The following is a 21,570-nucleotide window of genomic DNA, read 5'->3' on the forward strand; positions in this document are numbered from 1 at the left end:
GTTCAGGGCCCTGCTGTTCAGACAGTGCAGGAGGAAGTGCTGGCACCCCTTCTAGGCTGGGATGGGCATGGAACTGAGGAGCGAGGGATGGGGATACTGAAGTAGAGGCAGGCGGTGCCCAGCTTGATTTCTCAGAGCTTGGTCCCAACCCTACCTCGGCCAATTCCAGGTTTCCTCCGTGGACCCCCACCCATTTGTCCCCTGGGGTCTCTCCCTCAGAAGTGCAGAGCCCAAGGGCAGGGCTGTCCCTCGGGGCGGGGAGTTGAGGGCCCTTCTGCTCTGGTAGTGGGCCTGGAAGATGCTGGGAAATGAGCGTGGAGCCCGCCCGGAAAGGTGAGCCGGCTGATGTCCAAGTTGGGGCTGTGCCGCTGGCCACACTGGCTGGCCCACAGGGCAGTCCCAGGGCCCCAGTCTGAGATTCCAGGCCTGACCCAGCGGCGACCCCTCTCGGGCTCCTCTGCCACTCACCTCCCGGGGACGGGCTGGGTTGGGGGGCTGGGCAACCTCAGGTAAGGGGCTGCGGAGAGCTGAGCCGGAGGCGAGGGAGGCACCGAGGGAAGCGCGGTGCTGGAGGGGTTAAACGCGGGAGGAGGGGGGCTTCTGGCGGCAGGAGCGGGGTCTCAGCACCAGCGCCCGCCCGCTCCGCCCCTGCCGCCGCCTCCGCGGCCCCGCCGGCACCGGCGAGGCCGCGCGGGAGCCCGGGCCGCAGCCGCAGCCGCAGCGTGGCGGACAGTGAGTGCGGGGCGGAGCGGGCGGGCGCGCGGGCGCTGGGAGGGCGTGCGGGACGGCGGGGGCCGCAGGCCCGGCTCCCGGGCTGGGGCGCGCGGGGGGAGACCGGCCGGGAGGGGGCCCACCTCCGGGAGTCCTGCGGCCGTGCGTCCCGCCCGCCGCCCGTCACGCTCCGAGGCGTCGGCGTGAAGACGCGGGGAGGCGGTGGGAGCGAGTGGCGGGGTGGTGCGGTGTCTGGGCGGCGGGCGCTGCTTGGTGGCCCCGCGATCTGGGTGTGCGTGGACGTGAGTGTGTGCACACATGTGTGTGGGCCTCTGGGGACCTTGGCCCAGTGCGCACGGCCCTGAAGGTCCGGTGTGCCCGGGAGTCCGGCGTGTGTGCAGGTGGACGGTGTGCGTGCAACCGGGGCGGCGAGACCGCCTGGAGCCGCAGGGCGGAGCGTGGGTGCGCGGGTCTTTGTGCCCGCGTGTGTGCGCGTGGGCGTCGCCGCGTGCTGTCCTGGGGGAGCCAGCAGCTGTCCTGGGGGATGCCGCGCTGGTCCGGCCCTGGTCGCCCCCACCTCTCTCCTTCCGGGAACCTGGTACCCTCCCTTCCCCTCCACCCTGCCTCGCCTCTGCGCAGCGACCGGGACCCGCCCCTGGGTTCCTCGAAAGCCCAGAGGGGCGCTGGGGACCCTGGGGGCTCCCTGCCCGGCCCATCGCCTCTAGAAGCCGAGCAAGGAGAGGCAGGAGGGGAGGGAGAAGCCGCGAAGATGCTGCTGCAACCTCGGCGGACAAGCCGGACCGCCATCCCCGTCCCCGGCCGGCGGGGTCCTCTGCGCCCCCTCAGTCCCCAGCTGGAAGGCGGGTGCCCCCAGCATCTCCTCTCTGGCCCCGCCTCTCCCTGGGCAGGCTGTCTCTGTTTCCACCATCCACTCTCCGTCCTTCCCCTTCCCTGTGCCCTCTTCTCACACCCTGGAGTCCAGGGCCGGGCAGTGGAGGTAAGGGGGAGGAGTGAGGTGGGGGTGGGGTGGGCACTGGGTGTGTCCTGGAACCAAGCGTCAAGTTGGTCAGAGGGGTGTCAGGAGAGACCCTCTGCAGGTAGTAGGGCCGGGGGCTCCCAGGACCTCTGGGTGTGTAGGGGTTGGAGGAGGGTGTAGGGGTGTCAGGCCAGGTGATTGACCCCAGCATCCCTGGTTCTGCCCGCAGTGACTGCAGCTCCCCAGGAACCCCCTGCCCAGCCTCCCCAGGCGGGCAGTGGAGTTGGCCGGGCCCCTGGGCGCGCCATGCGCAGCACCACACTACTGGCACTGCTGGCTCTGGTCCTGCTCTACTTGGTGTCCGGTGCCCTGGTGTTCCAAGCCTTGGAGCAGCCCCATGAGCAGCAGGCCCAGAGGGAGCTGGGGGAGGTGCGAGAGAAGTTCCTGAGGGCCCATCCATGTGTGAGCGACCAGGACGTGGGGCTCTTCATCAAGGTGCGTGGGTGGGGGAGAGACCCCGCAGCAGGCACCCGTGACCCCCCTGACACCAGCTGCATGCCGCTGGGGCCCTGTTCTGGAGTGCTGCTTCCTGACCCACGCACCTGAAGGCAGGGTGCAGCTGGAGGGGTGCGGGGCAGAGGCTGGGATCCAGGTCTCTTGTGTTTTCAATATGGCGGCCATGGGCTGCATTTGTTTTCCTTGCTGTGCCCGGCATTGGGTTCTCATCCTAGCGTGTGATGGTGATTGCATGAAGGAACCCATGAAGGAAGAAATGAATAAACGGCTGTAGCATATGAGATATGTTATGTCTTCCCAGGTCTAACTCATAGGTTTAGGGTTACCAGATGAAGGCTGGAACACCCAGTTAAATGTAAATTTCAGCTCAAGGATGAATACTTTTAGAATACAAATTTGTCCCATGCAGTATTTTTATTTGCTAAATCTGGCATCTCTACACTAGTTCCTGTGCTTCTTTGGAGTCACAGATGCCTCAGAGAAACCCAAGAACATTGTGAACACTTCCCCACCCCCTACCTCCAGAAAAGTGCACATATAAACACTTACCCTTGATTTCGGAGGGTTCCAGGTTCCCCTAAGCCAATCCATGCCATCATGGATGCCAGGTTGAGCACACCTTCCTGCGAGAACACGTGCTTGTGAAGTGAAAGCTAGAGGGAGTGCAAGTCACGGATGGGGTGGGCTTTGGTCCAGTGACTAAAGGAAGAGTGGGCCGCAGCCTTTCATGCTACTGTCAGGCAAGCATCTCTGCTCTCTCTCTGATTTCTGAGCCACTGTCATATTAAAAAAATAAAATAAAAACACCTAACATTTAACTTGATTACATTAATGTGTATTATGTTATTGAAATAACATACCCCACCCCTTTCCTTTCCTGCCTGTTCTTATGGAAGGAGGAGGCATCAGCATGGAGACTCAGTGTTCCAGCTGATTCCCAAGGTGGCAGGACCTGGAGCAGAGTTGAGGGTGGGGGTGGCGGGCGGTGCCAGGACACAGGCAGCTTGACATTGTCTCTGACCCAGAGAATGCCCAGAAAGGCTCTCTGATACTCTGGGTAGGAGAGTGTCTGACCACACCACAGGGCAGGAGGAGAGAGGGAACCTGACCTATTTTATCTTCACAAAAGAATTGCTTTTTTCCTGGATATGAAAAAAGAAGAAAAGGAAGGGCAGAAACATGCAAGGCGGGCAACAGCTGCTTTATTTCTCTTCTATAATTAGCCAGTCAGGCAGCAGTTGTGCACCTACTGTGTGCTAGGCGCCATGCTGTCCAGGATAGGGTGAGCAGGGAAATTGATATTGGGGTGGACAGATGCAGGCTGCAGTCTAGAGGATGTCACATCTAGGTGAAGGGGCCGATTCCAGGGAAAGTTCACTGTGGGATTTAGTAGAAGGGGAGCTTGCCTTACTTCCTGCTTTGTTAACTGTATGCTGAACCCGGGCCTAGGTGCAGCGTGAGGCTGATGGCAAGGAGGGAGATGCCCCAGGGTCTTTGGGAAGAGCCGGTAATTGATGAAGCAGATGAGATGGGTAGAATTTAGAAAGGTGTGATTGGGTTGCAAGAGACTCTCGGGCAGAGGAACAGCATGGAAAAAGGCGTGGAAACTGGAAAGCTCAGAGTGTTTTGCAGTTCTTGGATTTAGCAGATGCCTAGTCATTTGAAGTAAAAATTAGAACACCCAGAATGACAAAGGGTTTTTTTCCAAGTTGTGAATTTATTGGAAAAGTGTTGCAAAATAAAATTGAATAATTTTTAATCATACACTTCACTCCTTGGCTTCATGAAGAGATTATTACAGGAAATGGAATCATCTCAAAATCTGAGGATAGGTCACTGTAACTTGGGTTCCAAAATGGAAGTCCCAGGAGAGAAGACTCAGGAGAGGGAGGTTGGGACCACATGGAGAAGGGGCTTACAGGCTGGGCTGGAGAATTCAGACTCTATTCTGCAGATAGCAGAGAGGGATGGAAGATTTGGGGCTGTCACTTTTAGGAAGATTAATTTGGAATGTGTCCTGCTAATAAGGACTGCAGTCAGAGAGAAAGAAGGTGGTTTATGACCTCCTTCACACTACTGCCTGTGTCCTGGCTCTGTGCTGCTTGGGGAAGGGCCCCTTGCACTCTCTCCTCACTGTGCTCTGACCTCCATCACTTAGGGCAGGCACTCTCAAAACACAGACTCCGCCTTGGGAGGGAGGCAGACTGGCTGGCAAGATGGGCAGACACATGGCCATTTCACTAATGTAATCATATTTAATAAGCATCTGGGCTTCCCTGGTAGCTCAGCTGGTAAAGAATCCATCCGCCTGTAATGCGGGAGACCTGGGTTCAATCCCTGGGTTGGGAAGATCCCCTGGAGAAGGGAGAGGCTGCCCACTCCAGTATTCTGGCCTGGAGAATTCCATGGACTGTGTAGTCCATGGGGTCACTAAGAGTTGGACATGACTGAGTGACTTTCACTTTCACCTCCAGTGAGCATCTACTGTGTAGCACAGGGTTTGGTTTGGGCTTCAGCTGGGTGGGGAAGGGTTTGTCTGTCCATGACCCTCCCCAGATTGGATGCAAAATTTGTTGGTATGAGAACCTTCCTGGAGAGAGGGTCCCTAACTTTCATCAGATTTTTGAAGGCAAGAGACTGACTCAAAGTCAGCTTCCTAGGGGGAAGTAGGGGTGGTGGGGCCCCTGGAAAGCTGAACTCACTGAGCATGCTGTCTACATGGGTAATCATTTAACAAATACACAGTGCTTGCTTTGTTGGGAATGCTTTAACTCTTCACAATAACTCCTTGAGGAAGGTACTATTATTACCATCCCCAACTGATAGATGCAGAAATGGAAGCACAGTTCAGCTTCACTTAGCACCAAGATGTGAACCCAGGCAGTCTAGTCCCAGAGTCTGTGCTCCTGACCACTGTAAAACTGGAAATCTGTTATGTGAAATTAAGGGGCTGATAACTCAAACGTCTCTAAAGCAATGTGTTGGTCGAACAACAAAATTGGGCTGCCCAATCTGGAATGTCTGCTCTGAAGGACTGCCTTCAAGAAGACCAGAGGATAGGGTAGAGCTGGGAGGGGTAAGGAGGGAAGTACTCAGAGACTGGAGGGCCAGGGGTTGGCCAGGATAGGAGGCAAGGACTGAGGTTCCTCCTTTTGTGCCTTGTCCTGCAGGAGGTGGCTGATGCCCTGGGAGGGGGCGCGAACCCTGACACCAACTCAACCAGTAACAGCAACCATTCAGCCTGGGACCTGGGCAGTGCCTTCTTTTTCTCAGGCACCATCATCACAACCATCGGTGGGGGAGGGGATTGGGCATGCAGAGGGGGCAAGTGGTGGCTGGGCTTTCTCATGGGGGAAGGTGCAGGGGGGCTGGGGGGTGCCAGGTAGCCCCTAGACCTGCTGCACGGCCCCTCTGCCCAGGCTATGGCAACGCAGCCCTGCGCACAGATGCCGGGCGCCTCTTCTGCATCTTTTATGCGCTGGTGGGGATCCCGCTGTTTGGGATACTGCTGGCCGGGGTCGGGGACCGGCTGGGCTCTTCGCTTCGCCGAGGCATCGGTCACATCGAAGCCATCTTCCTGGTGAGCTGCTCCACGCCCTGTGCGCCCTGGCGTTGGGTTTGGGATACCCTTACGTACGTCCCAGCCCAGGCATGTGAGCGGGGTGGGGTGCGCCTGAGTCCTGTGAACCTCGAACACTGGTTCCGAGAAGAGGGGATGTGGGGTGTGAGAGTGGAGGTGTTGGTGACTCCTCGGCCCCTCCCTGCAGAAGTGGCACGTGCCACCGGGGCTGGTGCGAATTCTATCTGCCGTACTCTTCCTGCTGATCGGCTGCCTGCTCTTTGTCCTTACGCCCACGTTCGTGTTCTGCTACATGGAGGGCTGGAGCAAGCTGGAGGCCATCTACTTCGTGGTGGTGACACTCACCACGGTGGGCTTCGGGGACTATGTGGCCGGTGAGGCCACCTTTCTTGGGTTGCTCTTCCCTTCCTACGGGCTCTGCGATCTGGCTTCTCCCTCGAAATTCCACAGGGCGCTTGTGCGCTCACACACGCTTGCTCCACGCCCTACATCCGCTCACTGAATGCACCCTCACGTTTTGGCGGGGCTCCTGCCTACTTATAGTCTTGCATGCCTGCACCCCCATGCATGCTCGCACGTATATTAAGTGACCCCTTCACACGTGCCACATTCTTGTACATGTGCACCCCTCACACATGCTCACATTCTTGCGCGTGAGCACCTCCACTGACTCTTCTCTTGCACACCGTCAAGTCACTCCCAGTCTGTCTCTTTGCATCCATTCACGCACTCTAGCTCAGACCCCTGGCCCTGGGGAGGGCGGATCCTCTCCAGGAGTTGGGAAGAACAGTGAACCCGAGACTCACGGGCTCAAGGAGTGTCTCACAATCAACTTCTTTCTGCCCTCCCCGGCGGTGTCCCAGGCGCCAGCCCCAACCAGAACTTTGCAGCCTACCAGCCGCTGGTGTGGTTCTGGATCCTGCTCGGCCTGGCCTACTTCGCGTCGGTGCTCACCACCATCGGAAACTGGTTGCGAGTCGTGTCCCGCCGCACGCGCGCAGAGGTAGGCGCCCCTGCTTCGACGCCGCGCCTGCGCCGTGGTGCTGACGCGCTGTTCCCCAGCAGCCAGTGGACCACCCCGCCTTCCCTTCCAGAGTGTGGGTTCCCCAAGACGGGGACTGAGGGAGCCCCGGTGTGCACCGGTCGGGAAGAAAGGGATAAGCTCGGACAGGTTTGCAGGGGAATCCAGTCTCTACTCTCACGGTTAAAGGTTACCATTTAGCAAATAAAGATGAAGGAATCCTAGTTGGATGTGAATTTTGGATAAGTTGCAAATAATATCTGAGTACAAGTATGTCTCAAATATTGCATGGGACATATTTATACTAAAATTTTATTTGTTGCTGCCTTTTGTCGTTGTAGGTTTATATATTGTGTTATTTTGTTAAACCCCCCCCCTCCTGGCCGTGGAGTGGGTGGAGTCGCAAAGGTGTCTGGGGCCACGGGAGAGCTGATACAAAGCCTCGGGTCTTTTCTTCTGGAGAAGGGAGCATTTCAGTGCAGGCGGAGGAAAGGAGAGGATGTGGCTGGTGATGAGCTTTGCCCTCCCTCCTCCGGCCTTTCCCCACTCCTGAGGCAGGAGGACCAGGCGGAAAAGAGGGGCCGTGCCTGACGGGTGACGGCGCAGGCTCCCGGGGTTGCGGAGAGACGGTCGAGGCTCCCTGGTCGAGGATTGCCTTTCCTCCCCGCGCAGATGGGTGGCCTCACGGCGCAGGCCGCCAGCTGGACGGGCACGGTGACCGCGCGGGTGACCCAGCGAGTTGGGCCCACGGCACCACCGCCGTCGGAGAAGGAGCGGCCACCCCTGCCTCCGCCGCCGTGTCCGGCGCAGCCCGCCAGCAGGCCCCTATCCCCGGCGGCCCCGGAGAAGACCGAGCCGTCCTCCCCGCCCACGCCGCCCACCCCGCCCACGGCCTCCGCGCTGGACTACCCCAGCGAGAATCTGGCCTTCATCGACGAGTCCTCGGACACGCAGAGCGAGCGCGGCTGCGCGCTGCCCCGCGCGCCACGGGGTCGCCGCCGCCCCCTCAATCCGCCCAGGAAACCGGCGCGGCCCCGCGGCCCGGGGCGCCCCCGGGACAAAGGCGTGCCCGCGTAGGGGGAGGACCCCGGCCCCGGCCTCTCAAAGGGCTTCGTTCTCGCCCTCTCACCCCGGCATGCTCCGCTTGTCTGACCAAAGAGCCCTCTCTCGACCGACCGGACCGAAACCTGGGGAGGAGGCCACGGGCTGCTTGTCCGCCACCCCCTGCTCCTGGCCCTGTCACTTCATCCATTTCCAGACTCCCACGGCTTTCTGTCTCGCTGTCCCGGCCGGGCCTGTCCCTCACAACACCTCACGACTGTGCCTCAAAGCCCGCATCAATAAACGGAAACAGTCTGCACGGCTGCGGGCGTGGAGCTGCGGGAACGCGAGAGGGTGTGCGAGTGCTTGCGTCGTCGGCCACCTCCCGGGCAAGTCAGGCCCCGCTCCCTCCCTCCCCTCCCGCCAGGGCCCCCAGGCCGAACCCCTGCCCCTCCCGTCGGTCAAGGGACCGCACTCTCGGGGGTACTTGGATCGGTGTTTCTGCCTGGAGGTTACCGGTAGGGTCTGGCGTGGGAATCAGCCCGGATGCGCGGGGCGTCCATCCCCCGTGCGGCTATGCGGCCAGGGATGGGGAGTCGGAAGGGCATCTAGTGTGGAGGGCTGTAGCTTGAACTCCCTGCGCGTGAGACTCCCATTGGCCGTTCCCTTCCTGGAGCGTGAACCGCCCCACCCCCCACCCCCCACCTCCTCGCCCGGAGGCCTGTGGCAACTGGGTCCGTTGGGGCAGAAGCATGGAGGGAAAGCCTTTCAAAGTAAGAACTCTTCCTGGTTCTCCTCACCCTGCCGGCCCCCAGGCTCACCCTGGGCCCCTGACTGTCCTCTCACTCAGCCCTGGCTCAAGGCAGCTCCCAACAATCAATCACCCCCCATCTCTACCCGCCGTCCCCCACCCCTCCAGCAGGGGCGTGTCGGCCCTGGTTGGGTTCAGGATCACTGCTCCCAGCCTGCTCTCCCTCCCCTCCCGATTCCCCACGACCCTCGGCTTCCCTCGTTGTGTGTGGCCCACAGGCATCGGCCAAGTCTTCGAGCCACCATGGCTCGGGCAGGTCGAGCCTGCACGACATCCGGAGCATGTGGTCCACGGCTACTCTGTCTCAGCCGAAGCTGAACGTGCAGCTGCCCACGGTCCGCGAGGACTCGGAACTGGAGGACTTTAGCGTAAGCAGTAAGACCCGCTGGTCCTACGACCAGAAGGCTGGCCACGACGCGGAGGGTGGCTGGGAAGCATCCGACGGCGGAGAGGACAAGGACCGCTTCAAGCCGGAAGAGCCGGAGCTTGGCGGCGACAGCTCCCGGGGGAGCAGTTTAGAGGAGGATGCTTCCAAGACCGACGGTCAGTGTGGCCTCACCGGGCTGTGGGCGCCCACCGGACAGGGGGCTGGCCAGAACCTCAATGTTTACTGCGGTAAAATGGGGGAAAACAGTCAGACCCAAGTTTCTAGGATTCCCTGGAAGGGGCGCCCACGCTAATCTTTCTCGCTTTAGGAACGCCCCCTACCGGGCAGGCGTCTCACAAGGTCCCGGGGCCATAGAGACACGCAGGAAAATACGCCAAGGCAGCGCGCAGTGTTTGCCATGGAATCCCCGAATAGTTGAAAGGAGGGAGTTAATGCCTTTTCTGTGGATTTGAGCTGTTTCAGGGCTCAAATTGTCACTCATTCATTATCATTGGTTACAATTTTTATACTGTTTACTTCCAGTTGTAAATACTATTTACTGGGCTGTTTGGGGCATGCCCTTCTCCTTGCCACCTCTGCTCTTCAGGCCTTCATTAGGGAATTGGAGCAGACAACAATATGCTATTTATTGAGCACTTGCTGTTGTGCGAGGCACTCAGCTTCCCTTGCATGATCGCCTTTAAACTTCACAACCTCCATAAGGGGCCGATTTTATTATCCCATTGTACAGATGAAGAAATTGAGGGTCAGAAAGTCAGTCACTGGCCTTAAGTCTCACAAAGTGGGGTAGTCTGAACTGGCACCTCAGAGGGTGGAACAACAAAGCCCAGGCTTGTCAACCACTGTCCCATACTGTTTCCCACTCAAGTGGTATCTGGAGCTGGTCTCTGGAGCCCCCTGACCCTCAACCTACCCCTACATCTCCTCTGCTCCAGGGAAGCCCGAGCAGTCTACAGATGACTAATCCCTCTTTTCTCTTCTCCCAGAAAAGGCTACCTCAGCGTCATCGCTCAATATCTCGAGGCACACACCCCATCGGGCCTACTGGGTGGAGCAGCAGAGCAGGGTTGGAGGCTGGGAGAGTAGTGGGGGGTGAAGGGTGAGCAAGTTGGGTGGGGGTGCTTTGTAGGGTGGAGGGGCAGGCAGGTCAATTGGGGGTCTTGGAACTGGAGGGCATAGGTGGGGCATTTCAGCTGTGGGCAGAGCTGGGGTCCCTTGTACATCTGAGTCTCTTGCTGTCTCTCCAGCTGCCCCTGCCCCTGACTGAACTGATGGAGAATGAAGCTCTGGAAATACTCACCGAAGCCCTCCGGAGTGAGCCTCCCCACCCCCTACTCCCCGTGCACCACCGCCCCCCCCCCACACCCCCCCCACCCCCCCCCCGCCCCCAACTTCCAGAAGAGACCCTGGGGGACTTTGCAGGCCTTGGTCCTATATGAGTGGTTTCAGGATGTGTCTGCCTATCAGATTCCCTTACCACCCACAAATATTCCAGAAGCTTTAGGAAAAGCAAAAAGTCAGAGTACGGGGTGACTGTCACAGGACTGGGCTGTAGCCTCAGTGCAACTCCTCTTAACCTGCTGTGGCTTTTCTAAGGCCATTTCTCCACTTGCCTATTGGGAATGACAGCCTTCGTGTGGCCTTGGCGTCTTCCTAGAGCCTTTGGACAGTGGATTATTGGAGTAAATTTCCTTTGGTCGCCCTGCTTACTTTATGAAAGGGTGGGGTGGGGAGGGCTAAGGGCTAATGGCTTAGAGGGGGTGGTCCAAGAGGTGTCCCCAAAGCTTCCTGTCCTCAGTGCCCTAATTCAGGCCGGCAACATCTTCTCTAAATTTGCCTTCCTCATCCATCCTCCACATCAGCACTCCATCCTACTCTGAATCTCCCATTTGTTTGGAGCACAGGTCTCTGACTTGACCATTTGAAACAAAACCAGCAGGTTCCAGTACCCTGAAGATCCAGTTTCTCCGAACTAACATAGACTGGCTGTTGGGGAGGCCATGCCCCTGCTCACTGCCCTGAATACAGCTCTGCCCTCCAGGTTACCAATCAGAGATCGGCCGGGACCACTCCCTGACCAAACAGCTGCAGCGATACATCGAGGGGCTCAAAAGGCGCCGGAACAGGAGGCTGCAAGTCTTGGCGATATGAGAGCACCGCCTCGGGCTCCAGAGACTGCCCGACTCCAGCCCTGGTCCCTGTCCAGTCCCCAGATCCAAGCTCGACCCTGTCCACGTGGAATTTGAGCCCTTAGAGAAATAAAAGAATCTGTACACGGTCCATGAGTCAATGCGTGGCTGCCCGCTAGAGGCGGACGCACGTGGCCCCGCCTTTCCCTGTGACCTTCACTCGGTCACCGCAGTGACCTTGAGCGTTCTCCGTTCGGGCACTATGGGCTCCGCCTTCCCCGGACTCGAAATCCAGGACTTCTTTCATGTCTTAGGTCTGCTTCTCCCACTCCGGGTTCAGCAGCTTTGCGGGGATACTGGGTGTGCGGTGCCAGTGCCCCGTTGGTGTTATCTTGGAAGGGGGTAAAAAGGAAAGAGGCAGCACCTCCCTTCTAACTTAGGCGCGCTAGACCCCGCCTCTTATGCATATGCAGATACAGAAGCCTGGGCGCTCGTCCCGCCCTCCTATTTGCATATGTATGAAGTCTCCCGCCTCTCAGCGGCGGCCACTCAACGACCGTTCCCATTTCTCTCGCGAACAGCGCGCCCCGCCCCTCCCTTTACGTAAGAAGGCTCCTACCCACCCCGAAGCCACTCAGCGTCTCCTCTGGACACGCCCCCTCAGCCGCCTCCTACGCAAGCAAGTGCGCCGCCGCAGCCGGCTTCGCTGGCCTCGCCCCGGCACGTCCCGGCGCGCAGGCGCTGCCCGCCCCACTTGCCTGATTAGCATAGGGCGCTGGGCCACGCCCCCTGCTTTGCATGCGCACGGCCAGCCCCGCCCCCGCTGTCAGCTGGAGGAAGCGGAGTAGGAAGCGGCCGCGATGTCCTTTTGTGTCCTACAAGCCGCCGGCGGCGCCGCCGAGTGAGGGGACGCGGCGCGGCGGGGCGGCGCGGCCCGAGGAGGCGGCGGCGGAGGGGCCGCGCGCGGCCCCCGGCTCACCCGGCGCTCTGGGCCGCTCGGCCCCCATGCCTGCCCGCCCGCCCTGCCGGAGCCCCAGGTCCGGGGGCGGAGGGGAGCGCCGCTGGGGGGTGCGCGGGCGGGCGGGGCGCGGGGGCCATGTGCGAGCGCGGCTGGGAGGCGGGCGGGGGGCGGGCTCCAGGCGGGGTCCAATTCTGGGTCCGGCCCAGGTCACGGTCGGCACCCGGTTGAAAGCCAGACGGGGTCAGGGTGCGGGCGGGATCTGGCGTCCAGGGCTTAAGGCGCCGGCCCGAGACCCGGGGCCCGTTCTGACTCGGGTTGCAGGTTCTGGCCAGGGTCGGGCTTGGGCTTCGGATCCAATCCCAAGGCAGGGTTCAATCCGGCACCTGGAGCATGCCGAAGTCCCGGGGGCGGGCCAGGGTGGAAGATGGGAAGGGTTCCCGGTCGGGGAAGGGGCTTTGAAGACCACGTGGGGGCGCTAGAAGGGGCCTCGGGCCACCCTTCTCTCTGGGTCAAAGGTCATCGCACTGGCTGGGGAGAGCTTCCTCCTCCTTGGCGCTCCCCCATTACTTCCTGATAACCTGATAGAGGGCCCCCGCGGGCGGAGGGGGAGGGGAGGCGCAGTAACTTTAGGCAACTTCCCGTAGGTGTGCGCAGGTTGGGGGGGGCGGGGCGCCCCGTGGTGGAGGATTCTGCGGCAGCAGGAGTGTAAGAGTGAATGTGTGGAAGAGTGTGCAAGGAGGTGGAGCCGCGCCAGCGGGTGTGCCTGGGGCTGGAGGGGAAGATGTGTCAGGTGTGAGAGGCTCCGAATGTGTTTCCATAAGTGTCTAAACCTGTGTGTGTGTGTGGGGGGGGGCGGTCATGGTGAGAGTGTAACTGCGTTTATGAGCGAGAGTGTGATTATGAGCCTTGAGTGTGACTTTGTTATGAAGTATGCACTTTAGGAGTGTGTGAAGGCAAATGGGAGCATGAGTGAGAGCTGGGGTTTGAGAAGGCCATGTGAGTGTGAACCTGCCCAGTAGAGTGACCGTGTGTGAGCACGTGAGTGTGTGTGTGCAGGTCAGGACTCCTGAGGACCCAAGTGAGTGGGAGGGTGAGGATATAAGCACACCTGTGTGAGCACATGGACTGCCCTTGGGTTTGTATGTCTCTGTTTTGGCTCTTGAGTGGAGGATCCCCAGGTGTGGGGGAGATTGCTGAGATCACCAGCATCTGGAGAAAACTGAGAGGTATCCCACTCTTGGCTGAGGATTCCAGATAGGGTTGAAGGTTGGGGGTAAGGTTACCCTATTGCTTGGCCTGGGTGGGGGTTGGGGGTTTCCAAACCTCCGGTAAGTTCCCAAGTGGGAGACCTGCTGTCAGTTACTGGCCCTGGAGGCTCTGGAGACTCTGTTCCTATGGCAACAGCTGGGGGGGGCCCTCTTCATGGGCAGTCTTCCTTGGACTCTGTCCCCCCTCCACCCTCTGGCTAAGCCTGGAAGCCTGCCTAGGCCTGGGGTTGGGCAACCAGGGTGACAGGGTGTCTCCATCCCCCATCGCAGCTCCTCCCTGTGACCTGACGGGTCTCTTCCCGCAGGTGACCAGCGCCATGTCCAGCCAGGTGGTGGGCATTGAGCCTCTCTACATCAAGGCAGAGCCAGCCAGCCCTGACAGCCCAAAAGGTTCCTCGGAGACTGAGACCGATCCCCCCGTGGCTCTGGCTCCTGGCCCAGCTCCCACCCGCTGCCTCCCAGGCCATAAGGAAGAGGAGGATGGGGAGGGGGCTGGGCCTGGCGAGCAGGGTGGTGGGAAGCTGGTGCTCAGTTCCCTGCCCAAACGTCTCTGCCTGGTCTGTGGGGACGTGGCCTCCGGCTACCACTATGGTGTGGCATCCTGTGAGGCCTGCAAAGCCTTCTTCAAGAGGACCATCCAGGGTGAGCCCCCACCCCATTCCTGTGCCCTTTGTCCTCTGTGCCTGGGGCTGCCCAACTGGTGCACTGCTGGGTGCCGTGGTACCACTTAGGGTTGGCAGCCTGGAGTTCGCAGGTCCTCCTATGTCCCAGGAATGCCCTTTCCCTTAAGAGTTAAATAAAGCCGCCAGGACGTGTTGATGGATCGGATGTGGGATGTGAGAGCTGGACTCAGGATGCCTCCTAGGTTTCTGGTATGCCAAGCCCAGCACCTTCCACAGCAGCCCCTGCTTCTAAGCTTGAGTCTTCTGGCCGCTGCTGTCCTCTCCCCAGCAGAGAACATGCCCTCTGTTGTATTGATTTCCTGAAGCAGCCCCAGCACAAGGCAGGTTTTTATGGTTAACTGAGAGGGGGCTACATCATATTTCAGTATCTACTTTTAAAAAGACCGTTAGGCCAGGGAATTACCTGGCAATCCAGTGGTTAGGACTCCTCACTGCCAAGAGCCCGGGTTCAGACCCTGGTCAGGGAACTAAGATCCCAGAAGCCACATGGTGTGGTCAGGGGGGAAAAAAAAAGATTATTAGACATCCCTTCCAATAGTACTCAGTGAATTTTTCCACTCAGGAAAGCATATCAAAATATGAGTGAGCAAGATGGCGATGTAAGAAGCATTATTTGGGATGTACCTGTTACTTATATTTTTACATAAACCATTGGTTACTTTGGGGCTATAATACATAGGCTTTGTCAGTGTTGAGTGTCAGGCACCGTGCCCTATTACATTTAAGCTCTGGTACCCCCCAGAGCAGTCTCTAAGGTACCAGCATTACTATAACTGAGGCCCAGAGAGGTTTTTGAAACTTGGTTCAGGTCCCATGGGTAGCAAATGGCAGCAATAAGATTTGAACTTGGGTCGATTGAGGTCCAGAGCTAAGCTCATAAAAGGCCAGACTGTTGCCTCTGCTTATTACAAATAACTGGGCAGATGCCTCATGGCCAGTTGTGACATTCTAGCAAGTTTTGACTTGGCTGAGACCCGCTGGTCTAAAAGCTCTGTGCTCCCTTCTGGCCCTGCAGACTTGAGGCAACAGGTCTGGGTTCAAATGTCTCCTACCCACACTGGAACACTTCGTTCTCTGTTGACAAGTATTTGTCAAGCACTAGTCATACATAGTGATCATTGTTGAGTATTTAGGTGCTGGAGCCTGCTAAATGTCTTACCTCAATTATCCCATTTTTTTCTTACAACCCACTTTTGTAGGAAGTAGTTTTTAATCATCTCAGTTTTACAGGTGGGGAAACTGAGGGTCGAGGGCATAGGTGTGGGGCTTGCCCAAGGTCACCCACTTGGTAAGTGGCAGCCTCCAGGATCCTCACTCTTCATGAACTTGTGCTTTGCTGCCCTGGCCACTGTTCCAGGTGTGGGGACACAGCTGGGACTAGGGATTGCTTCTGTCCTCAGTTTACATCCCTGCAGAGGAGGAGAGAAAACAGTGAACTGAACACAGTTGTTATTAACAGCTGTGGTAAGTGCTGGAGGGTCAGGAGCAGGGTGTGCTAGGGAACCTGGCTGGGTCTGATGCTGGAGGGCTTCCCTGAGGAGGTGTCTTAAGCTGAAGAAGCCCAGGTCGGGTGGAGGAGAGAGCAGATTGTGAGGGAAAATTCACATTGGGTATGTTGGCCAGTTGAGCCATTTAGTCCTGTGGTCGCCCCGGGAGCTGGGAGGGCCACCATGCATTCATTCAGCCAGACCCTGTTCCTAGCACTGGGCACAGTCCTGACCCTCGTGGAACTGGTGCTAATATGGGTAGACATAACAGAGAAGATAAATATGTACAGATGTTGCATATTAAACGGTGCTAAGAGCTCACGGGGAGAAGGCAATGGCAACCCACTCCAGTACTCTTGCCTGGGAAATCCTATGAACGGAGGGGCCTGGTGAGCTGCGGTCCACGGGGTCGCGAAGAGTCGGACACGACTGAGCGACTTCACTTTCACTTTTCACTTTCATGCACTGGAGAAGGAAATGGCACCCCACTCCAGTGTTCTTGCCTGGAGAACCCCAGGGACAGGGAAGCCTGGTGGGCTGCCGTCCATGGGGTCGCACAGAGTCGGACACGACTGATGGCGACTTAGCAGCAACAGGGGCAAGAGCTCAGGAGAAGCCATGAAGCAAGGGCAGGAAATATACAGCAGGAGCAAGTGCCCAGAGGTGTCCGTGGAGGGGCTCTTCCATTCCTACCCAGTGGCTGGGAAGGCCTCCCCAGGAAGCAGAGATCTGAAGGAGGTCAGGGAGCCATGCTGAGGCAGGGCCTGTTTGAGGAACACCGAGCTGGCCAACAGAGCCGGGCAGAGGGCAAAGGGGATGAGGTCAGAAAGGTGGCGAGGACCTGGGATGCAGGTCTCAGGCCATGGGGTTCACCTGGAGGGTTTTTTAAATTTATTTTTAATTGGAAGATAATTGCTTTACAGTGCTGTGTTGGTTTCTGCTGTACAATAGTGTGAATCTGCCATAACCATACATATATCTCCTCCTTCTTGAGCCTCCCTCCTCCGCATCCGGAGGGTTTTAAGTAGGGAAGGGACATGATCTGTCTTAGGGGGTTTTTTTTGGCTTTAGTTCCCTGACCAGGGATGGAGCCCAGTCCCTCAGCAGTGAAAGTGTGGAGTCCTAACCACTGGACCACCAGGGAATTCCCTGTCAGGTTTAAGAGGATGCCTCTGTGTTGATAGTAACTGAAGGAGGCAAAGACAGCAGAAAGGGAGGTGACAGTGACTCTGGTCAAGGGTAGAAACGGTTGCCAGGGGAGGAAGGGGTGGCTTCTGAACATATTAGGAGGTAAAGCCCACCAGGACCTGTCAGTGGCTTGGATTTGGGGTGGGAGAGGGATTATAAATATCTCTTAGATTTCTGCTTGAGCAGCTGGACAAATGAGATTGCAGGTTTTGGAGGAGTAGGTGGGGGGCTCCATCTAGGACAAGATAAGTTTGTAGTGCTTTCTAGATGTGCAGGATGCCGAGGAGGCAGTGGGATGTGTCTAGAGTTCAGACAGGTCTAGGCTAGAGGTACAGATTTGAAAGCCTGGGTGAGATCACCATGGGAATGAGTCAGAGGAGACAGGTTGGAGGGCCGCCCAGGGTGTCTTCAATGGAAGGAGTGTGGGCAGATGCATAGAAGTCACAAAATAGCAGTGACGTAGGAGGAAAACCCAGAGCGAGGTGTCCTAGAAGCAAAAGAAGAGAAGTGTTTGTTTCTAGGAGGGATCAGCAGTGTTAGATGTTAGTAATTTAAGGATGAGAACTGACCGCTGGATGTAGCAGTGTGGAGGCCACTGTGGCCCTTGATGAGAACAGATGAGGGCAGCACAGCCCAGAGATGTGACTTGACCAGAGGCTGGGGCTGGATGCCGCCTGACTCCCTTGGTCCCAGCCCCTCCCTTGCCCAGGCTGGGATTCCCAGCCCAGTCGCCTTTCCCCTCAGTGCCCGGGCTTTCCTGCCCCATTCATGGCATCCCGCTCTCCCCAGACCTTGCTTGCCTGGAGTGGCAGGGCACTCCCCACTGGCTAGGCCCCCTCTGGGCCCCGGGAGGCCGCCACTGGAGCCCTGCCTCTTCCCTGGTAGGGAGCATCGAGTACAGCTGTCCGGCCTCCAACGAGTGTGAGATCACCAAGCGGAGACGCAAGGCCTGCCAGGCCTGTCGCTTCACCAAGTGCCTGCGGGTGGGCATGCTCAAGGAGGGTGAGCGCTGGCGGGGGCCTGGGTGAGGCTGGGGGCTGGGTGCATGGGGTCAGGCCGGTGAGGCCTGGGAAGTCCTGGTGGACTGGGCTGGGCAGGCGGGCTCTAGAGAGGCCAGCCTCAGTCCCGTGGACACAGCGGCTGTCTTGCAATTCAAGGGGTACGTCTGGACCGCGTCCGCGGTGGGCGACAGAAGTACAAGCGGCGGCCGGAGGTGGACCCACTACCTTTCCCGGGCCCCTTCCCTGCTGGACCTCTCGCAGTTGCTGGAGGCCCTCGGAAGACAGGTGAGAGCGCCGTGGGGTCATTGGGGCTCTGGGGTCGGGCTGGGCAACGTCTGTCTGATGTCATTCACACGGGATTGGAGTTCTCTTGAGTGCTGGGACCTACTTCTTCCCTTCATCTGTTCCTTCACACATTTCCCTCAAGAAGTATTTATGAAAATACCTTTTTCTGTGTCAGACCTCGAGCAGTACAGCTGGGAGCAGGGGAGGTTTTCTAACGCTCAGAACCTGTCCACAGACAGACGCTTTCCCTGGGAGGTAGTGCGGCGTTTTCCGGAGAGAGGTGTCCGAGCCAGGCTGGCCAGTGGCTGTTGAGGAAGGCCACAGGGGGACTGACTCTGGGAAGATGTTTGACCCTGAAGGGCTGGCAGAGGGATGAATGCGTGCCTCTTCCAACTGTCACTGCAGCCCCGGTGAACGCACTGGTGTCCCACCTGCTGGTGGTTGAACCTGAGAAGCTGTATGCCATGCCTGACCCAGCGGGCCCCGACGGACACCTCCCAGCTGTGGCCACCCTCTGTGACCTCTTTGACCGAGAGATCGTGGTCACCATCAGCTGGGCCAAGAGCATCCCAGGTAGAGGGCCCAGGCAACGTGGGGCTTCCCTGGGTAGGCCGGGCCCTGACCGGCTCTGGTGCAGTTGCTTAGCCAACTCTGCTCCCCCTGCCCTCCAGGCTTCTCGTCACTGTCACTGTCTGACCAGATGTCAGTACTGCAGAGCGTGTGGATGGAGGTACTCGTGTTGGGTGTGGCCCAGCGCTCCCTGCCGCTGCAGGATGAGCTGGCCTTCGCCGAGGACCTGGTCCTGGACGAAGAGGGGGCACGAGCCGCTGGCCTGGGGGAACTGGGGGCTGCCCTGCTGCAGCTGGTGCGGCGACTGCAGGCCCTGCGGCTGGAGCGCGAGGAGTACGTTCTGCTGAAGGCCCTGGCCCTCGCCAATTCAGGTGAGTCTGGGGCTTGTACTGATGGGTTTCTCCATAAGGCGCTTTGGTTTTTTAACTGTGATGGTAGCACGCTTCCACTCTGCAGACAGGGAAAACAGGCTTAGGCACGAACAGTGACTTGCTGCAAGGCACGAAGCCAGGCGAGGACAGGTCCAGGAAATGCATGCTGAATTCTGAGCCCTAGTGCCCGTGGTTCTGTAGACAGGTGAACCACTTAGGGGGAAGGAAGGGGAAGGGGACCGGAGGTGGCCATAGCTGAGGAAGGAGTGGGCCCTGGCTCATGGGCAGGAGCAGTGAGTAGTGCTTCAGCAGATCTTGGTGTGGCTCCTTGTGCCCCCACCTGGCAGTACCCAGGTCGATGTGGCTCTGCCCCTTCTGGAGATGGCCCATGTCAACAGTTCTCTCGTCTTGCCTTGCAGACTCTGTGCACATTGAAGATGCTGAAGCAGTGGAGCAGCTGCGAGAAGCTCTACATGAGGCCCTGCTGGAGTACGAAGCTGGCCGGGCGGGCCCCGGAGGGGGCGCTGAGCGGAGGCGGGCAGGCAGGCTGCTGCTCACACTACCGCTCCTTCGCCAGACAGCAGGCAAAGTGCTGGCCCATTTTTACGGGGTGAAGCTGGAGGGCAAGGTGCCCATGCACAAGCTGTTTTTGGAGATGCTCGAGGCCATGATGGACTGAGGCAAGGGGTGGGCATGGGTGGGGGTGCTGGCAGGACCCGCCCAGCACGGGGTCGGCCCCAAGGGGGCAGAGCTGGGGTCTAGGCAGTGCCACAGCCTGCTGGCAGGGCCAGGGCAACACCATCAGCCCCTGGGAGCAGGCCCTACACCCTCCCCTCCCCCCTCCTTGGGGGTGTTAGAAGCTGGGAACATGTGCGCCCAGGCTCTGGGCACACAGTGCTGCCCCTCGCAAGCCATAACGTGCCCCCAGGGTGTAGGGGGCCTTGCGGAAGCCATAGGGGGCTGCAGGGGATGTGTGTGTTGCGGGGAGGGGTGGGCAGAAGCCTGATCTCAGGGAGGGAAGGGAGTGGAGGCCACAGTCTCCCAGTGGGTGATGCTTTTGCTGCTGCTTAATCCGACTTCTCCTCCAGAACGGAGGGGGATTCGGAGAGCAAAGGCTCCTGCTCCCTTTGCTCCTCTCTCATCATTTGCATTGGGCATTACTGCCCCCCCCCCCACCTTGAAGCAATAACTCCAAGCAGGCTCCAGCCCCTGGACCCCTGGGGTGGCCAGGGCCCCCCATCAGCTCCCACCCAGTCTCCTCAGGGGGCAGGGAGAGCACTGCCTCTATGCCCTGCAGAGCAATAACACTATATTTATTTTTGGGTTTGGCCAGGGAGGCGCAGGGACACGGGGCAAGCCAGGGCCCAGAGCCCTTGGCTGTACAGAGACTCTATTTTAATGTATATTTGCTGCAAAGAGAAACCGCTTTTGGTTTTGAACCTTTAATGAGAAAAAAATATATATAATATCGAGCTCAAAAACACTGTGTATGGTGTGTCACTGGGTCAAGGATTAGGGATACACAGGATAGGACTAACAAACAAGATAACGTGTAAACAAAAGATTCACACAACCAGAGTGAAAAACCGGCGCCTGGCACAGTTTATGTCTCAGTTTCCTCATCACTCAGCAGCATATTGGGGATCCCACGGCTAATGGGGAACAGACGTCCCGACTCTGGGCATTGCAGGGTGCCCTCCAAGACCTCCACCTGCGGGAAGAAAGGACCAGAACTGAGCACTGGCAGTTGTCAGGTGTGGGTGTACAGCCAGAGAGCAAGCGATGGGCCGGTTCTCACCTCCAGCAGCACGTGGTGCATCTTTCTCAGAAATTCCTCGTTACGCTCATATCCCTGAATTGGCTCTTTAGGCACCTCGATGAGATGCAGCTGTGGGCAAGAGGCTTAAATCATCTCCGTTTCCCAGACGCTCGCCCTGAGGCCTGGTGTAAAGGGCTGATGACTATCCCCTCCACAACCCCCCGCCCCGCCCGCCACCCACGGTGTGCACAGGGCTGGGGAGGTGGGGAGGAGGGTCCTCACTGTGTCCGCAGCCTCCAGAAGCGCCGCCCATTCCACTTTGGGTATCATACGCGCTATGAAGTCGGGGTTGAACTCCACAGGGTTGATGCGGACCTCCGTGGCCTGCGGGGCGCAGAGATTTAGTTAGGCAAGGACCGCATCCTGGTTCCCCTACCCCAGCCCCTGGGAGAGGTGCCCGAGACGGCCGGTACCTGGAGACGCAGGGGGAAGCCACGGGGCCCCACCCCCCGCACGTGCGAGCTCAGCAGGTTGTGGGTGAGCAGCCTCATGTCTACGCTGCGCACTCCCGCACAGCCGGAACCGGAAGGAGAGTGGGCTCGCTACGTCATTTCCTGAGCTGTCCCGCTCTATCCTATTGGACACCTGGGAGGAGCGGAAACGGCGAACCTTCTGGACTTCCGGTGCTCGCCGGCGCCGAGGTCGGTTGGTGTCGTGCGCTGCTCCTGGAAGCATCTCGGCAGGAGATTGCTACGGTGCAGGCCTAGTGGTGTTGGCTGAGCTAAACCTCAAGTTGCTACAAATCGTGTACAATGTAAATCATA

General features: G+C 58.7%; 4 protein-coding genes across 6 annotated transcripts; 3 read left to right on the forward strand and 1 right to left on the reverse strand.

The window, feature by feature from the left end:
* Positions 1-491: 491 nt before the first annotated feature.
* Positions 492-8,158, forward strand: KCNK4 (potassium two pore domain channel subfamily K member 4). 2 transcript variants are annotated; one of them, XM_065936759.1, is made up of 7 exons: positions 492-509; positions 1,917-2,182; positions 5,374-5,497; positions 5,623-5,783; positions 5,971-6,157; positions 6,647-6,786; positions 7,477-8,158. In XM_065936759.1, the coding sequence occupies exons 2-7, from the start codon at positions 1,994-1,996 to the stop codon at positions 7,879-7,881; spliced, it is 1,206 nt and encodes a 401-aa protein (XP_065792831.1). In that variant the 5' UTR covers positions 492-509; positions 1,917-1,993; the 3' UTR covers positions 7,882-8,158. The 2 variants fall into 2 exon arrangements, with proteins under 2 accessions (XP_065792831.1, XP_065792830.1); XM_065936758.1 differs by lacking the exon at positions 492-509 and adding an exon at positions 658-732.
* On the forward strand, positions 7,940-11,285 carry CATSPERZ (catsper channel auxiliary subunit zeta). The gene is made up of 5 exons (XM_065937072.1): positions 7,940-8,363; positions 8,696-9,199; positions 10,031-10,110; positions 10,292-10,358; positions 11,086-11,285. Exons 1-5 carry the CDS (start codon positions 7,940-7,942, stop codon positions 11,193-11,195), a joined length of 1,185 nt encoding a protein of 394 aa, XP_065793144.1. The 3' UTR covers positions 11,196-11,285.
* A 723-nt stretch (positions 11,286-12,008) lies between these two features.
* Positions 12,009-20,455, forward strand: ESRRA (estrogen related receptor alpha). 2 transcript variants are annotated; one of them, XM_065937629.1, is made up of 7 exons: positions 12,009-12,210; positions 13,708-14,044; positions 17,646-17,762; positions 17,918-18,046; positions 18,452-18,619; positions 18,718-18,987; positions 19,407-20,454. In XM_065937629.1, the coding sequence occupies exons 2-7, from the start codon at positions 13,720-13,722 to the stop codon at positions 19,664-19,666; spliced, it is 1,269 nt and encodes a 422-aa protein (XP_065793701.1). In that variant the 5' UTR covers positions 12,009-12,210; positions 13,708-13,719; the 3' UTR covers positions 19,667-20,454. The 2 variants fall into 2 exon arrangements, with proteins under 2 accessions (XP_065793701.1, XP_065793702.1); XM_065937630.1 differs by lacking the exon at positions 12,009-12,210 and adding an exon at positions 12,851-13,360 and having other exon boundaries at positions 19,407-20,455.
* TRMT112 (tRNA methyltransferase activator subunit 11-2) lies at positions 20,414-21,360 on the reverse strand. Its single transcript, XM_065937633.1, has 4 exons — positions 21,220-21,360; positions 21,029-21,130; positions 20,786-20,875; positions 20,414-20,698 (listed from the first exon to the last, which is right to left on the reverse strand). The coding sequence occupies exons 1-4, from the start codon at positions 21,295-21,297 to the stop codon at positions 20,591-20,593; spliced, it is 378 nt and encodes a 125-aa protein (XP_065793705.1). The 5' UTR covers positions 21,298-21,360; the 3' UTR covers positions 20,414-20,590.
* Between the last annotated feature and the right edge of the window lie 210 nt (positions 21,361-21,570).

The sequence above is a fragment of the Muntiacus reevesi genome, chromosome 5, assembly GCF_963930625.1.
Source record: "Muntiacus reevesi chromosome 5, mMunRee1.1, whole genome shotgun sequence".
In the NCBI taxonomy this organism is placed as follows: Eukaryota; Metazoa; Chordata; class Mammalia; order Artiodactyla; family Cervidae; genus Muntiacus; species Muntiacus reevesi.

Bases quoted from the DNA above. Each gene is read 5' to 3' on its own strand.
- KCNK4 (XM_065936758.1), top strand. The intron at 5,498-5,622 runs GTGGGGGAGGGG...CCCTCTGCCCAG, and splicing joins CACCATCATCACAACCATCG to GCTATGGCAACGCAGCCCTG. The intron at 5,784-5,970 runs GTGAGCTGCTCC...CCCTCCCTGCAG, and splicing joins ACATCGAAGCCATCTTCCTG to AAGTGGCACGTGCCACCGGG.
- CATSPERZ (XM_065937072.1), top strand. From the start codon at position 7,940: ATGCTCCGCTTGTCTGACCAAAGAGCCCTCTCTCGACCGACCGGACCG. The intron at 10,111-10,291 runs GTTGGAGGCTGG...CTGTCTCTCCAG, and splicing joins GGGTGGAGCAGCAGAGCAGG to CTGCCCCTGCCCCTGACTGA. The intron at 10,359-11,085 runs GTGAGCCTCCCC...TCTGCCCTCCAG, and splicing joins ACTCACCGAAGCCCTCCGGA to GTTACCAATCAGAGATCGGC.
- ESRRA (XM_065937629.1), top strand. From the start codon at position 13,720: ATGTCCAGCCAGGTGGTGGGCATTGAGCCTCTCTACATCAAGGCAGAG. The intron at 18,620-18,717 runs GTAGAGGGCCCA...CCTGCCCTCCAG, and splicing joins CTGGGCCAAGAGCATCCCAG to GCTTCTCGTCACTGTCACTG. The intron at 18,988-19,406 runs GTGAGTCTGGGG...CTTGCCTTGCAG, and splicing joins CCTGGCCCTCGCCAATTCAG to ACTCTGTGCACATTGAAGAT.
- TRMT112 (XM_065937633.1), bottom strand. From the start codon at position 21,297: ATGAGGCTGCTCACCCACAACCTGCTGAGCTCGCACGTGCGGGGGGTG. The intron at 20,876-21,028 runs GTGAGGACCCTC...TCTTGCCCACAG, and splicing joins TTCTGGAGGCTGCGGACACA to CTGCATCTCATCGAGGTGCC. The intron at 20,699-20,785 runs GTGAGAACCGGC...TTCTTCCCGCAG, and splicing joins TGCACCACGTGCTGCTGGAG to GTGGAGGTCTTGGAGGGCAC.